The 17,496-nt window shown below is 46.7% G+C and overlaps 1 protein-coding gene across 1 annotated transcript in view; it reads left to right on the top strand.

Annotated features, from left to right (window-relative positions):
• Positions 1–10,283: 10,283 nt before the first annotated feature.
• Positions 10,284–17,496, top strand: part of LOC112225970 (synaptic vesicle membrane protein VAT-1 homolog) — a 41,610-nt gene continuing 34,397 nt past the window's right edge. Inside the window, exon 1 of the mRNA XM_042307571.1 lies at positions 10,284–11,016. Coding sequence (XP_042163505.1) covers positions 10,597–11,016 — 420 coding nt within the window. The 5' untranslated portion in view covers positions 10,284–10,596. The remainder of the gene's footprint in view (positions 11,017–17,496) is intronic.

The raw sequence follows: 17,496 nt of genomic DNA, 5'->3' as shown, positions 1-17,496 counted from the left end.
ATTTATCATTGTAATCTCCAATCGCATAATTGAATTGAGATGTCATTGTCTGTGCTGTTGACCTGAATTGAGAAAAGCACACAATTTGTTAAAGGCCCAGTGGAGTAAAAATCTTGATTTTGCAGTATTATACAGTATATACTGTAGGATGGAGTTTTTGAGGTTTTGTGTTTTTACCACCACAGCCAGGCAGTAAATTAGTTAATAGACTAATGAGAAAGAGAGTTCCAAACCAAAAGCAGCTAGTTTTCAGTTTCCCCCTCCCCACTCAGACCACGCCCAGTCTGTCTGAGCAAAATTCTTGCTTGAGAAATTGCTCTTTGCTAATGTAATAGGGGTCAGTGTGCTGCAAATAGCTTAGCTTCCTTCACTGTCTGACTGCTCCACACTGGGCTTGAACCAGGGATCTCTGCTTTACAATGCACGCAAATGCCATTTTTTCATTACTTTTGGGATATTTCTCTGTTGTCATAATCATCTATGTTGAGCATTTGGCTGACCAGTGGGCAACAGCTGGCCCGCCTACCAAGATGGTCTCAAGAGCCCTTTTTTTGGTCTCAAACTTTTTTTGCACAACCTTTCCTTTGAATGTCAAACGCACAAAGTCAAACGCACATCATCAAAGAGAGTGAGACCTGCTCTGACTCTTTGTCAGTCACTCAGTCAAAAAAGGTGGTGCCAGAAATGTTTAAGACCCAAAAAAATGGCTCTTGAGGCCGCCACTGCTAAATGTTCAAGCATTTTTCTGCACCTGCAAAAACATCTGCTAAATATGTCTATGTGACCAATAAAATGCATTATGATTTGATTTAAATATGTAAAATTTAACCAACTTATTTGCTAAAAGTTCTGGTTCTGCTGGTCCGAGTGCTGTGTATGTGTCTGTACGAAATGACAGATCAGCTGATGTGGTGCTGTCGAGGTAGGAAGAAAACAGAGAAAGAAACACTCCGGCACACTGACACAGCTCATGTAACCTAATACTGACAGTTAGGCCAAAACATTTTGACTGTAAATTGTATGGAATATATTTAATACCTACTAGGCTAATTAGGGAATGGGGATTCGGGGGAACATTTAGACAATAGTCTACTTAGAATATAGACTAACAAGCTGTTAGATTGGACTAACAGGTTGTTAGATTGGTTTGGACACACCTACTCATTCAAGGATTTTTCTTTATTTTTTAAACTATTTTCTACATTGTAGAATGATAGTGAAGAAATCAAAACTATGAAATAACACATATAGAATCATGTATATTTTAGATTTTAGATTCTTCAAAGTAGCCACCCTTTTCCTTGATTACAGCTTTGCATACTCTTGGTTTTCCAACAGTCTTGAAGGAGTTCCCACATATGCTGAGCACTTGTTGCTTTTCCTTCACTCTGCGGTCCAACTCTTCCAAAACCATCTCAATTGGGTTGAGGTCAGGTGATTGTGGAGGCCAGGTCATCTGATGCAGCACTCCATCATTCTCCTTCTTGGTCAAATAGCCCTTACATAGCCTGGAGGTGTGTTGGGTCATTGTCCTGTTGAAAAACAAACGATAGTCCCACTATGCGCAAAGCAGATAGGATGGCGTATCGCTGCAGAATGCTGTGGTAGCCATGCTGGTTAAATGTGCCTTGAATTCTAAATAAATCAATGACAGTGTCACCAGCAAAGCACCCCCACACCATCACACCTCCTCCTCCTCCATGCATCAATGTGGGAACCACAAATGCGGAGATTATCCGTTCACCTACTCTGCATCTTACAAAAACACAGCAGTTGGAACCCACAATCTCATATTTGGACTCATCAGACCAAAGGACAGATTCCACCGGTCTAATGTCCATTGCTCATGTTTCTTGGCCCAAGCAAGTATCTTCTTCTTATTACTGTCCTTTGCAGCGATTTGACCATGAAGGCCTGATTCATGCAGTTTCCTCTGAACAGTTGATGTTGAGATGTGTCTGTTACTTGAACTCTGTGAAGCCTTTATTTGGGCTGCAATTTCGGAGGCTGGTAACTCTAATGAACTTATCCTCTGCAGCAGAGGTAACTCTGGGTCTTCCTTTCCTGTGGTGGTCGTCATGAGAGCCAGTTTCATCATAGTGCTTGATGGTTTTTGCGACTTGAAATTTTCCGTATTGACTGACCTTCGTGCCTTTAAGGTAATGATGGACTGTCATTTCTCTTTGATTATTTGAGCGGTTCTTGTCATAATATGGACTTGGTCTTTTACCAAAAAGGGCTATCTGCTGTATATCACCCCTACCTTGTCACAACACAATTGATTGGCTCAAACGCATTAAGAAGGAAAGAAATTCCACAAATTAACTTCTAACAAGGCCCACCTGTTAATTGAAATGCATTCCAGGTGACTACCTCATGAAGCTGATTGAGAGAATGCCAAGAGTGTGCAAATCTGTCATCAAGGCAAATGTTGGCAACTTTGTTTAACACTTTTTTGTAACACTTTTTTGGTTACTACATGATTCCATATGGGTTATTTCATAGTTTTGATGTCTTCACTATACTATTTTACAATGTAGAAAATAGTAAAAATAAAGAAAAACCATTGATTGAGGAGGTGTGTCCAAACTTTTGACTGGTACTGTAGGTAAAGCAATAGCATCTACTAGACATATACTGTATACAGTGCATTTTATTAAACACAATTCATCATGGATTACAATAAAGGTCCATTTGTGGTGTGTGTATTTGAATTGTTTTATCAATGAACGCCCACCTGCACGTCATCATAAGGCACATCTGGACTCCATTACCTCACGTATTACCTCCCCTATATCTAGCAATCTCTTAGATTCTTTCCCCAGTCAGTATTGTTCCTGTGTTTATGCGTAAACCCTACTGTTATGTTGTCTCGTTCCCTGTTTGTTGTTTTATTCAAAGTTGCACCTGCTTCTTGACACTCAGCGTCTACGTTACATAGGTCTAACTCCAACAATGGAAGCAGCAGGAAAACAGAATATCTCCCAGGCGGTCTACAAGCAGGGATACCTTCTACATCAACACCATGACCAGCTGGCACAACTGGGGATGGCTATGGAAGAGGTTCTTTGTAGTGTGCAAGGTCTCGAACATACCCAGGAGGTGTTGCCGTCAACTAGCGGAGGATACTCTACAAGCCAATCGACCCAGCGTGCCAGCACAACAGCCTATTCAGCAACCCGCTCAGGTCAGCAACGCCCATTTGTCCCTCCCGGATAAATATGACGGCACCCAATCTAAATTCCGTGGCTTCCTACTTCAGTGCTCCCTCTACTTTACGCACCAGATGGGAGCCCCCACCACCGAGAGGTCCAAGGTTGCCACTGTTATTTCTCTGCTGACTGGGCGGGCATTGGAATGGGCCAAGGACTCCTGGGAGAGGAGAGGAGAAGTTAGATTCATATGAGGGGTTCATGGCTCTGTTCAAATGCATATTCGATCATCCCCCAGAGGGCAGAGAGGGGGAAGAGTGCTTACTCCAATTACGGCAGGGGGACCAGACGGCTGCTGAGTACCTTCCGGACAGTAGCAGCATCCAGCGAATGGAATGAGCCGGCGCCTCGTACGGTATTCAGAAGAGGTCTGTGAGAGGAGGTCCAGACAGAATTGGCCTGTCGAGATGACAACCTCTCCTTGGACGCACTCATTGCGAGGGCCATCCGTCTGGATAACCTACTTCGGGAACGTAAATACTCTCATCGCTTCTCTCCCTCCCTCAGTGAACACTCTAGATTAGAGACAGAACCCTTGGAGGTAGGGGTCACATGCCTCCCCGCGGCAGATCGACACAGACGGAGACAGTTGTGGCTCTGTCTGTGTTGGGGTCATGGGCACTTCCTAATCCGGGATCCACAAGAGCAGAGAGACGGTCACGTGATCTTCCACCACCTGGGGCAGGAGTGAGTATTCCATCTTCATCACTTTCTACTAAACTCTTTTTGGTGTCCATCACACTAGTTGACTGTCCCTCATGTACTGTGTCTGTGTTAGTGGATTCCGCTGCCGCAGGGAACTTTATTGACCAGACCCTTGCCTCCTCTCTTAACATCATCTCATACCCGATAATCGACCACTAGGATCCGGAATCATCACACACATCACCTAACCACTCACCCCCGTGGAGTCCATTCATCAGGAGAACATCCCCTTCTTCATCACCAGTGCACCAGTTCACAATATCATCCTCAGCCTCCCTTGGCCTCATTGCCATAATCTCACCATCTCATGGTCGAGGATGAGAATCACAGACTGGTCACCCAATTCCTGGAGGACCTGCTTCCCCATCCCCTGTGGGTGGCTGAGACCCAGGCCATGGAGGATTACATCCAAGAGGCGCTCCAACAAGGTTTCATCCGCACGTCCACTTCTCCTGCATCGGCTGGTTTCTTCTTCATGGCCAAGAAGGATGGAGGGTTACGTTCATGTATTGATTACAGAGGACTCAATGAAATCACCACAAAAATCACCACATTACCCTCTCCCGTTGGTGCCGGTAGCCATCGTACAGCACCGCGGGCCCGGTTCTTTACCAAACTGGACCTGCGGAGTGCATACAATCTCATCCGCATCCGGGAGGGGTATGAATGGAAGACTGCATTTAGCACTATGTCTGGCCACTACGAGTACTTGATGATGCCATTTCGCTTAGCCAATGCTCCATCAGTGTTCCAGGCATTCGTTAATGAGGTGTTCAGGGACATGCTCGGATGCCAGGTGGTCGTGTATATCGATGACATCCTGGTCTACTTGGCTACCCTGGAGGATCACATCGCTCACGTTCAAGCAGTCCTGGAACGCCTCCTGGCTAACCACCTGTCAAGGCTGAGAAATGCCAAGTTCATCAGAAGGCTGTCTCCTTCTTAGGCTACCAAATCAGCCAGCAGGGAGTGAGGATGCATGACAAGAAGGTAGATGCGGTCAGGTCATGGCCAGTCCCAACCACCATAAAGGGTTACAAGGATTTTGGGGGTTTGCCAACTTCTTCCTCCATTTTCATCCATCGCCGCCACTCTCACCTCAAGGGTGGTCCCGGTAGGTTGGTGTGGAGCCCAGCAGCCGACGAGGCCTTCCGGTTAGTCAAGGGACATGTCAGCTGCGCCCCAGTGCTCAAACACCCAGATCCCATTATCTACTTTGTGGTAGAGGTGGACGCATCAGAGGTGGGCGTGGGGTCAGTTCTGTCTCAACGACAGGGTAATCCACAGAAATGGTATCCGTGTGTACATTACTCTAACACGAACCCAAACCGGCTGCATGCGTGTGCCATCGTGCATAAATGTATTTTGTCCACCTACACCAAACGCGATCACGACATGCAGGTTAAAATATCAAAACAAACTCTGAACCAATGACATTAATTTGGGGACAGGTCGAAAAGCATTACACATTTATGGCAATTTAGCTTGCACTTGCTAGCTAATTTGTCCTATTTAGCTAGCTTGCTGTTGCTAGCTATTTTGTCCTGGAATATAAACATTAGGTTGTTGTTTTACCTGAAATGCACAATGTCCTCTACTCTGACAATGAATCCACACATAAAAACGGTAAACCGAATCGTTTCTAGTCATCTCTCCTCCTTCCAGGCTTTTTCAGTGTTTAACTTATAAGGTGATCGACATCTAAACTTTCATATTATTACCACGACAACCGGCAACAGTTCATCTTTCAATCACCGACGTGGGTATAACCAATGAAGAGATGGCATGTGGGTACCTGTTTCTATAAACCAATGAGGAGATGGGAGAGGCAAGACTTGCAGCGCGATCTGCTTCAGAAATAGGATTGACTTCTATTTTAGCCCTTGGCAACGCAGACGCTCGTTGACACGCACGAGCAGTGTGGGTGCAATAATTGAATAATGTAGATTTCTAAATTTATTTTGCAAAACTCACGCACGTGACTCGAGCGGTGTGTTCAGCCTATTAGAAGCTGTCCCCTGCAGAGAGGATTTACGATGTCGGTTATCGAGAGCTACTGGCGGTGAAGTTGGCATTAGAGGAGTGGAGACACAGGCTGGAGGGCGCCAAGGAACCATTAAACATCCTCACCGACCATCGGAACCTGGAGTACATACGGACAGGAAGGAGGCTGAATCCGCGCCAGGAAAGGTTTGACTTCACGTTGACCTATCACCCAGGCTAAAAAAACACCAAAGCCCATGCCCTGTCCCATCTCTACGATTCGGGAGAGGGTCCTGTACAAAATGCACCTATAATCCCATCCTCTCGAGTTGTAGCTCCTGTGGACTGGGACATAGATGTGGACATTCGCCAGGCACTGGAGAGGGAGCCCGCACCCCACTATCTGTCCTCCCGAGTCTACGTTCCCACGGGGATAAGGGATCGGCTGCTGACCTGGGCACACACAGCTGTCAGCGCTGGACATCCTGCTATTTCTCACACTACCCAATCCATCTCTGAGAAGTACTGGTGGCCCACCTTGGCACAGGACGTCACTCGTTATGTCAACTCCTGTCCGTATGTGCCCAAACCAAATCCCCCTGGAACGCTCCAGCAGGGAAGCTCCTTCCCCTTCCAGTGCCTCAGCGTCCCTGGTCCCATCTATCCATTGACTTTGCTACTGATCTCCCCTCCTCTGACAGTTTCACCACCATTTTTGTGGTTGTGGATAGATTTTCAATATCCTCTTGTGGCCCTCTGTCTGGTCTTCCTACTGCTCTCCAGGTTGCTGAGGCACTATTCCAGCAGGTCTTCCGGCATTATGTCTCCGACAGTGGCCCCTAATTCACATCACGGGAATGGCGAGCCTTTATGGAGAAGCTATGTATCACGGTCAGCCTCACTTCGGGGTATAGGCCTCAATCCAATGGGTAGGTGGAGAGAATGAACCAAGAGCTGGGGAGGTTCCTGAGGAGTCACTGTCAGGAACGGCACGGAGGGTGGGCTCGATTCCTTCCATCGGCAGAGTACGGACAGAATTTTCTATGTCACTACTCCACTGGGTTGACCCCCTTCCAGTGTTCTAAGTTTTCAGCCGACCCTGGCGCCGTGTTCCCATTGCCAGACCGAAGCTCCTGCGGTTGATGAGTGGTTCAGGCGCGCAGAAGAAGTGTGGAGTGATGCTCACGTGAGACTCCAGCGCACCGTCCACCGTCAAAAGGAGCAGGCATCCGCCAAAGCAGTGCGACCTTTGTGTACCACCCTTGGGATCGTGTCTCTCTACCAGGAACCTCCAACTCTGCCTGCCCTACAAGAAACTGAGCCTCCGGTTTGTGGGGACGTTCAAAGTTCTCTGGAAGGTCAACGAGGTGGCGTATGGTAGTCACTGGGAAACTGTAACCTATATCTCACCTTCTTTTCATGTCTCCCTTCTCAGGCCAGTGGTTCCTGGTCCCATAGCTGATGCTGTCCACCACGACTCACATCCACCCCCCTGGACATCGAGTGGGGGTCCGGCCTATGCCATCAGATCTCTACTGGACTCCCGACGTCATGGGGGTCGGCTCCAGTACCTGGTGGACTGGGAGTGGTATGGCCCAGAGAAGCGGTGTTGGGTTCTGATGGAGGACATTCTGGATCCCAACATCATCCGCGATTTCCACCTTCACCGCCCGGACCGGCCCGCTCCTCGTCCTGGGGGCCGTCCCTCTGGTCGGGGGCCGTCCTTCTGTTCGGGGGCCGTCCCTCTGTTGTCTCGTTCCATCTTTGTTGTTTTATTAAATGTTGCACCTGCTTCTTGACTCTCAGCGTCTCCGTTACAGACTCTAATGTCGGATTACATTACATAGCCACTGCCACTGAAGGCTGGAAAGTTCCACCTATATCCCCCTTATTTCATTTGCTGAAAGGCCTGTCACTTCTTGGCAGAAAAATACGCGCAACGACACTGTCAAACGAAGCCCATCACTGGAAATCTATCCGCATCCACGTAAACTAGTCCCGGCATCGTTCTTTGACGAACACACAAGGTTGAATATTGAATTCAATAGAAGAAAACATAGAGAGAAGGAGACTGCCCATTCCTTAATGTAGCCATTGGCTCTATTATACAATCAAAACATTAAGGAACTGGCAGTCTCTCTCACTCTCTTTCTCTCTCTGTTTTCTTCTATTGAATTATATGTAGCCTAATATTTAAACACAAAGCTAAGTGAGTAGGGGGAACCCTTGACATGCTCTAATTTGAAATATGTAGTCAGGCTGTTATAAGGTATTATAATTTTCTCTTTGTTTATTCATTCACATCTATGATGGGTAACACTTTATTTTAAGGGTCCATAATAAACCATTTATTACCATTACCATTATCACAAGAGATGGGCATGCCATTGGTAGACATTCCTGCAGTACCTGGTAAAACAACAAGCACACAACACAGGATGTTAAAGAAAATATATACTGTATACATGTGCGAATAACTACCTTACTAATATTTACAAAGGGGGAAGTCATGGTTAATAAATGGTGAGAAAGCGTTTTGTTAATGCCTTATCAATGATTTATTATGGACTCTTAATTCAAATAAAGTGTTACCGAGCACAGAATAGACAGCTCAGCAGCTGCGGCAGCAGTCAAGTGTAGTGGACATTGGGAGAAAAGAGAAAGAGAGAGAGAGAGAGAGAGAGAGAGAGAGAGGGAGACATGTACTGCCAGTTTATTGATGTTTTCTCTCTATATTATATACAGTGCATTCGGAAAGTATTCAGACCCCTTGAAGTTTTCCACATTTTGTTACGTTACAGCCTTATTCTGAAATAGTTTTTTTTTTACCTTATCAATCTACACACAATATGCCATAATGACAAAGCAAAAACAGGTTTTTAGAAATGTTTGCAAATGTATTCAAAATAAAAATAACTTAAAATATGACATTTACATAAGCATTGAGACCCTTTACTCAGTACTTTGTTGAAGCACCTTTGGCAATGATTAAAGCCTCTTCTTGGGTATGACGCTACAAGCTTGGCACACCTGTATTTGGGGTGTTTCCCCCATTCTTCTCTGCAGATCCTCTCAAGTTCTGTCAGGCTGGGCGGATGGGGAGTGTTGCTACACAGCTATTTTCAGGTCTCTCCAGAGATGTTCGTTCGGGTTCAAGTCCAGGCTTTGGCTAGGCCACTCAAGGACATTAAGAGACAACAGCGTTGTCTTGGCTGTGTGCTTAGGGTCGTTGTGCCATTGGAAGGTGAACGTTCCCCCGCAGTCTGAGGTCCTGAGCACCCTGGAGCAGGTTTTCATCAAGAATCTCTCTGTACTTTGCTCCATTCATCTTTTCCTGACTAGTTTCCCAGTCCCTGCCGCTGAAAAACACCCCCACAGCATGATGCTGCCACAACCATGCTTCACTGTAGGGATGGTGCCAGGTTTCCTCCAGACTTGACGCTTGGCATTCAGGCCAAAGAGTTCAATCTTGGTTTCATCAGACCACATAATCTTGTTTCTCATGGTCTGAGAGTCCTTTAAGTGCCAACTCCAAGCGAGTTGTCATGTGCCTTTTACTGAAGAGTGGCTTCTGTCTGGTCACTCTACAATAAAGGCCTGATCAGTGGAGTGCTGCAGAGTTGGTTGTCCTTCTGGAAGGTTCTCCCATCCCCACAGAGGAACTCTAGAGCTCTGTCAGAATGACCATTGGGTTTTTGGTCACCTCCCTGACCAATGCCATTCTCTTCCGATTGCTCAGTCTTGGTGTTTCGTGGGGACCTTCGATGCTGCAGAAATGTTTTGGTACCCTTCCCCAGATCTGTGCCTCAACATAATCCTGTCTCTGAGCTCTACGGACAATTCCTTCGACCTCATGGATTGTTATTTTTCTCTGACATACACTGTCAACTGTGGGACCTCATATAGACAGGTTGTGTGCCTTTCCAAGTCATGTCCAATCAATTGAATTTACCACCGGTGGACTCCCATCAAGTTGTAGAAACATCTCAAGGATGATCAACGGAAACAGGATGCACCTGAGCCTCAATTTCGAGTCTCATAGCAAAGGGTCTGAATACTTATGTGAATAAGGTATTTAAAAAATATATATATATACATTTGCAAACATTTATAAAAACTTGTTTGTGCTTCGTCATTATGGGTTATGGTGTGTAGATAAATTAGGAAAACAATGTACACAAGGAGAAGCAAAGACAGACAGAGTGACAACAGAGGAGAACAAGAAGCACATACACAGACAGACAGTCAGGGGGGGATGCCAGTGCTGAATTTATGTCCCAGCCCGTCCCTGGCTATGCCGAAATGTGTATAGGCGGACAGTCAGTTTCTCTATAAAATCCACTTCTCGTTCCTCATCCTCAGTTACTCCGCTCTCCGGGTTTTCTAGCTTGCCTCCTTCTCGTCCAACTCACACACACTGTCAGAGCGCGGAGTTGACAACCTCTGTCCACTTTAGCCGTTGCGAGGCAGCCTGCTCTTTCCTCAGCTGAAGCTCTCATTGACTCGGGTCTGTGTCCTCATGCAAGGCTGCTGAAGAAGCTCTGAGAATCAGGTTTTTTCTTCTCTCTTTGCTCCTGAATCCCTCAGATCGGACTCATCAACGCTTCATTACAGCAAAGCTCCTAAAGACAAGAGAATACAAAATAAGTGAACGTTTAATTTCAAGACTTGTCACTGCCTACTAATACTCTTCACAATGTCTGGCGATGATGCACCTGCTCAGCAGCAAAACGCCGAGGAAACAAAGCAAGAGAATGAACCAAGCGACGAGCCGAAATCTGAGTCTAAGCCGGAGTCACCGCCAGTCAGTTCAACCGAGGCGGCAGCCACACCTGCGGCGACCGAGAAGGTCCCCGAGGAAGAGCAGTTTACCTACCGCTCCCTGGTCCTTTCCGGCTACGGGGGCTATGATAAGGTGAAACTGCAGGTGAAGAAGGGGAAGCCGGCACTCAAGGCCGGAGAAGTCATGGTGCGGGTCAAGGCATGCGGGCTGAACTTTGCCGACCTGCTGGCCCGGCAGGGTCTGTACGACCGGCTGCCGTCCCCGCCTGTCACGCCGGGGATGGAATGCTCCGGGGAAATCGAGGCTGTGGGAGAAGAGGTGACGGATAGAAAAGTAAGCGCGCCGCATCCTCTCCGCTCTCTCCTCTCCATCTCTCTCATTTCACCTGCTTCTGAAGCCACTGTCCTAGAAATGATTTAGCCTACTCGTATGATTGCCTAGTAAACCTGACCATTTGACAATTTCCATGACCAATAATATGTTGTCGGCTACTTTGTTCCAAAGAAAGCACATTTGGTTAACTCATTTCTTGAGATATTTGGGTTCATATCAGGATGCTGTTTGATTTAGGGCGTGTCAGTCTTTGCTGTTTTGAACTGACAATTCCGTCTCACATGTGTTCATGTTAGTCATCTATTACCAGCATCACCATCATCATCACCACATTCAACATTAAACGCCCAGGCCAATATATTTGAATATTTATGTTATCTGATTTCAAAATAAGACGGTCTATTTGTCCAAAGTCTCAAAACGACCAGAGAGTTGGAACAATGATAGCTCACAAGAATAATGTAGTCTAATTTCCCTCCTTAATGCTTTGGAGGTTTATTGCAAGCCCAGGCACTGGTGCGTAAATGGAGAGCACTGGAGTACTCACTCAATCTTCTGAGTGGAAATTTACAAGTCGAGTAGTGCATTTTTAAAATTTATTCTTCCAGCAAAGGACACAATTGTTTAATTGGCAGTGAGTTCAATGAAGCCAGCGCCCCTCGTCTACCGACAATAAAAATGAGTTGCACCGGAGATTGACAGCTCCAAATTGGGAGTCGCGCCAGCGGCTAGACAGCGACCCTGCTGAAAGGCATGTAGCACTCGGTTCTGTGGATTTGGAGAGATTACAATGCTATCTCTACGTTTAGGTGACAGAAACATCAGGGTGGTGGACGACGCCACGCAGTAGTGACACGGTTGCCTTTGTTACGGAGAGCGACAGTGGCTCACGCACTAAGCGAACTGAAAGGGCGAGGCGCAAGACCATGAGAAGACGAACATTGAAATGATTTCTCGCGATCGTCGTCAACAGACATGTCTTTGGGAAAGTCACAAATCACCAACCATTCAATCTTGTGATTTTTTTTTATCGATATGAAATTAATATTGCTATATTCTGCATACAACGCTCATCTGTTTTTAGGGTATACACGGAGCATACCAAACATTAGGAACACCTACCTAATATTGAGTTGCACCCCCCTTTGCCCTCAGCACAGCCTCAATTCGTGGAGGCATGGATAATGCAAGGTGTGGGATGGGTTCCACAGGGATGCTGGTCCATGTTGACTCCAATGCTTTCCACAGTTATGTCAAGGTGGCTGGATGTACTTTGGGTGGTGGACCATTCTTGATACACACGGGAAACGTTTGAGCATGAAATACACTGGAGAGTTGCAGGTCTTGACATAAACCAGTGCGCCTGGCACAGACTATCATACCGGTTCATAGGCACTTAAATCTTTTGTCTTGCCCATTCACCCTCTGAATGTCACACATACACAATCCATGTCTCAATTGTCTCAAGGCTTAAAAAACCTTCTTCAACCTGTCTCCTCCCCTTTCATCTACACTGATTGAAGTGGATTTAACAGGTGACATCAATAAGGGATCATAGCCTTCACCTGGATTCACCTGGTCAGTCTGTGTCATGGAAAGAGCAGGAGTTCTTAATGTTTTGTACAGTCTGTGTGTTTCCATACTAAGAATATTTTGAAAGGACTGTATTCTTTTTCTGATCTGCTTATCTATCGTATGGATTCACGGAAATCCATTGTCATATAATCAGCATTACCTGTATGATAATGACATCGCCTATGCATGGATCATGCCAGGCTACCTCTCCTTGTTTGAATAGTGTGATGAGTCATGTTTTACTGCCGGTTACATTACTGCCGGTATGGCAACGCCAACCACATCCTTTCAATGGCGCTAATAGCAACGTATTGTGCCTAACGACCCTTTAAACCTGTTACATTTATCACAATATCACCATTTAGACACACAGTAGCCTAGATATATTGTTGCTATATTATTTGAACCTGAGACCGAACGCCATCACCGATCAAACTCCATGAGAGAACCACAAGGTTCACTCTGCACAAAGACTTTATGTATATTCATTGCTATTTTTACAACACCAATCGTATGTTCTGATGTTATAACCCTGTTGTCAACCTTTATTGCTCTTAAACAATTGAGGAACCTTTTGTTAAAAAACTCATTGACATGAAGGCAAATCAAGTCGAGACTAATTCAAATAAGAACACTCTGCAATTGTTGCATTTGGACCATGTCAACAAGAGCCATTAAAGCACAAAAGACAAGGTGCCAGATCAGTCTAAGTCTGCGTCCCAATGGCACCCTATTCTCTGTATAATGCCCAGAGGCCCTGGTCAAAAGTAGTGCACTGCATAGAGGATAGGGTGTCATTTGGGACGTACACTAATAAGATCAGTGCACCTCTGTCTCAGCAGGGAGTGGTCATGTCCCTGAAATCCACTGGACCTGAAGATCCGTAGGGATAAGATGAGCATATAGAAGCGTCTATATACCAGAGTTATTGGCTCTGTGTCAGCCTTTGACAGCACATTGGTCCTACAGCATAATAATGGTCCTACAGCATAATATATGATATGACCCATGTCCTATTATATACTTCCCTGGCCTCACTGCACTTTGCTATTCAAGCAGATTGGATTAGAAGGTCACACACGCACGCACGCACGCACGCACGCACGCACGCACGCACACACACACACACACACACACACACATACACACTGCATACTACCCCTACCTTCCCCCAACTCCAACTCCCTAAATTAAGAGCCAATCTTCCTAATGGATAGAGAGATCTCTGTGTTTTGGCAGGAGGGAGCTCACAGGGAATGTGCTGACCTTAGTTGCAGTCACTGTTTTTGGGAGGCTTCTGCTCTCTCTCTCTCTCTCTCTCTCACACACACACAGACTCACAGACACATGCACACATACACACACACTGTCACTGAGTCTGCAGTGACACAATGACTGGAAGTAGGTTAATACTACAGTGACATCACCCCGAATAACCACACGAGCAGTGCAGGGAAAGGGGAAAGAGCGAGTAAGTGACAAAAAGAGGGAAATATTCCAAGTTGCACTCTATTACTCACGACTGACAATCCTCAATCAGCACTTTTTTTCACTAAACCCTTTCCTTTTTTGAGAGTATAAGCTTTAGCTGAGCTCTGGTAGGACCTGACCCATATGTTCTCAATTATCTCCCTCCTGCCCACATTGTCAGTCTGGTATTTCCTCCGTCCCTCCTACCTCGCTCCGTTCCGTCCCTCTTGTCCTCCTCTTCGCTACAGATGGGAAGCACACTCGCAGCATGCGTTTTGCACCGTCTGTCTTGATAGTCGGCCACAAACAGCAAAGAGAGGAGAGAATCAGACGCCTGGAAACTTGGAGACAAACAGACATCGTATTTCTACGTTGTCGTTCTTGGTCCCTCTCGGTTCTGTCAAGTTTTTTTGGAGTGTGTGTGCTTTCGTCAATGTTATAATTAATTAATAAGGCCCGTTGGGGTGTGTTATATGGCCAATATACTACAACTAAGGGCTGTTCTTCTGCATGAGTGTGGAGTGCCTGGACACAGCTCTTAGCTGTGGTATATTGGCCGTAATCCACAATCCCCCGAGGTGCCTTATTGCTATTATAAACTGGTTACCAGCGTAATTAGAGCGGGTAACCAGCTTTTGTCATAACAAAGCTGGTTTGGCATGTTTTGTCATACCGTGGTACATGGTCTGATATACCACAGATGTCAGCCAATCAGCATTCAGGGCTCAAACCCTCCCAGTTTATAACAACTATTATAACCTGGGTGGTTCGAGCCCTGAATGTTGATTGGATGACTGCCGTGGTATATCAGAGCAAAACGTGAATGACAAAACATTTATTTTTACTGCTCTATTTACATTGGTAACCAGTTTATAATAGCAATAAGGCACCTTGGGGGTTTGTGGTATATGGCCAATATACCACGGCTAAGGGCTGTGTCCAGGCACTCCGCGTTGTGTCATGCAGAAGGACAGTCCTTAGCTGTTCCAACCGTCAACACTTTCAAAAGAATAGAGGAGGCGTGCCGGAGACGCGTTCGCTGGGAATTATGGGCTGTGTGTCAACCGTGGACGGCGGTCTCAGAGCCCTGTAGCTATGTCACAATGGGACGCCTATAATTTGCGCTTAACAATGTTAGACGACAACACTGCTGGCACAATACAGTAGGATGAATACATTGTCCTTTGTCCTTTAGTCTAACCTAGGCCCCATGAGAACATGAAGGTGCCATACGGAGTTCACAGCTGCTCATGCGGTTGAGACTAGAATCCATGATCTAACCAATTGGGGGCAAATAGTTGATGAGATCGTCAAACCACATAACCTCCAACTTGTGGGCCACATACCCCCAAACCTGAATCACTAGTTGTTAAAGGCCATTGGTGTACAGCAGCTGACTACAAGGCTCTTTGAGAAGCTTCCCCCTCATACACTGTGTGGTGACTTCATTAGAGGCTGGAGAGTCAAGGGGGGAGGACATGAGAGAAGCAGGAGGGGGTGGGGGGGGTCATACAGTAACGAGTGCTGTGATAGACAAGTCACAAGGAGGACTTTGGCCAAGAGTGTGTTTGAGTGGGACTCTGTTCTGTGTGTCTGTTGTTCTTCTGTTTGCGTGTGTGCAGGTGTGTGTGTGTGTTCTTCTCGTGTGTGTGTGTGTATGTGTGTGTGTGTGTGTTACGTGTGTGTGTGTGTGTGTGTGTGTGTGTGTGTGTGTGTTCACACGTGTGTGTGTGTGTGTGTGTGTGTGTGTGTGTTCACACGTGTGTGTGTGTGTGTGTGTGACGGCCACTCACATGCCTTACATGGGCACACAATACTTGCCGATGTAGTTGAATGTGAGGGTTGAGTCATCAGTGTGTTTTCTGCTAGGCTCCAACGCCTATTGATCCTACCTGCCATGCTGGAGCTCCAATTAACAGACTGAGGGCAATGAGTTTCACCACAGACACGGGGAGATGGAGATGGGGAGAAGGATGGGCAGAGGGAAAGGAAGAGAGTTAAAAAGATGTAAAGATGTAGACTGATAGAAAAGGACCGAAAGAGAGAAAGAGGAAGGTCTCAAAACGCATCAGCTTGAGACGGGGATATAAAGGGAGGGAGAGTGAATGAGAGGGAAGATCTCTCTAATTGGAGTGGATAGACAGACAGCGAGGCGCATCGCTCCCTCCAGACCATTAGAGAGGCCCGGGTGGGCGGGAGGATGGTGGGGAGGATGGGGCGGGAGGAGTGGGTTTGTTCCTAGGAGGAGAGAGCTTGTCTTGTGCTCAACCATGGAGAAGAATCTGGCAGGGCCGCTGATGAGTGGAGAGCGGCCAGGGGAGAAGATGGGATCCATTGTCCTGTCTCACTGATGAGGAAGAGAGGAAACGGGCAACTCCTCGCACAGGGCCCATGGAGGGAGGAGGAGAGAGGGAGGGGAGAAGATGGGATCCATTGTCCTGTCTCACTGATGAGGAAGAGGGGAAACGGGCAACTCCTCGCACAGGGCCCATGGAGGGAGGAGGAGAGAGGGAGGGAGATGGAAAAAAAGAGGGGCTAGGCTGTGCAAGACAGAGAGAGTGAGACAGAGGACGATGGAGAGAGAGAGAGACAATTAGAAGAGATACTGAAGGAGTGAGAGGGACAGACAGCGAGGAAGAGTGACAGGTTGAGGGAAAGGGAGAGGAGTGGAGCGAGAGAAGGAAGGAGTCAGATGGATGCAGTGGTGGGGTGGAGGAGGGAGGAGGAAGAAAACAGGAAGAATGTTAGAATGCGGTGGTGGGCTCTGTTTCCTGTGTCCCTGGTGTTTTCCTCCCTGATTGGCCAGTCCCTCGGCAGGGGGAGTTTACAATGGGGCTCTTCCTCCTGGACAGGCAGGAGAGGGTCGGAGGATCCTGCTGCTCTGATAAGCCTGAATGGGGACACGTCGCCCAAAATGACAAGCAGGGGAGAGGAGGGGAGGGGGTTGGGGTTGGGGTGATAAGGAGGGAGGAGATAATTGTCAAAGAGAGAGGAGTAGCAGTGGGGGCTAATGCCATATCATGTTATGTTGTTGACTGTTGTCACAGTGTGTGGTCAGAGTGAATGTGCTAACCTATATAACAAATAACTAATGACAAAATAACTAACCTGACCGCCACAGTCATTTGCATTGTGAACCTTTGATTTGTAAAATTCCCCCCAACACCAAACCACAAAACAGCTGATCCCTTGCTTTCCATCAACATATCCACTTGTAACTTGTGAACTAAATGACATGTCTACAGTAGATACACACTAGTTAGGGTTGCAAAATCCCACTAACTTTATCCACATTCCCAGGTTTCCCCCAAATCCTGTTTGGGTGCAGGATTTCCTGCCTATTCCCTCCTGCCTATTCCCTCCTGCCTATTCCCTCCTGCCTATTCCCTTCTGATTCTGCGAACCTTCCAACCAGGATTCCTGGAAACCTTGGGA

This window comes from Oncorhynchus tshawytscha, linkage group LG27, assembly GCF_018296145.1.
Source record: "Oncorhynchus tshawytscha isolate Ot180627B linkage group LG27, Otsh_v2.0, whole genome shotgun sequence".
NCBI lineage: Eukaryota > Metazoa > Chordata > Actinopteri > Salmoniformes > Salmonidae > Oncorhynchus > Oncorhynchus tshawytscha.
The sequence above is the reverse complement of the archived record's forward strand: the minus strand, read 5'-3'. Positions and strand labels throughout refer to the sequence as shown.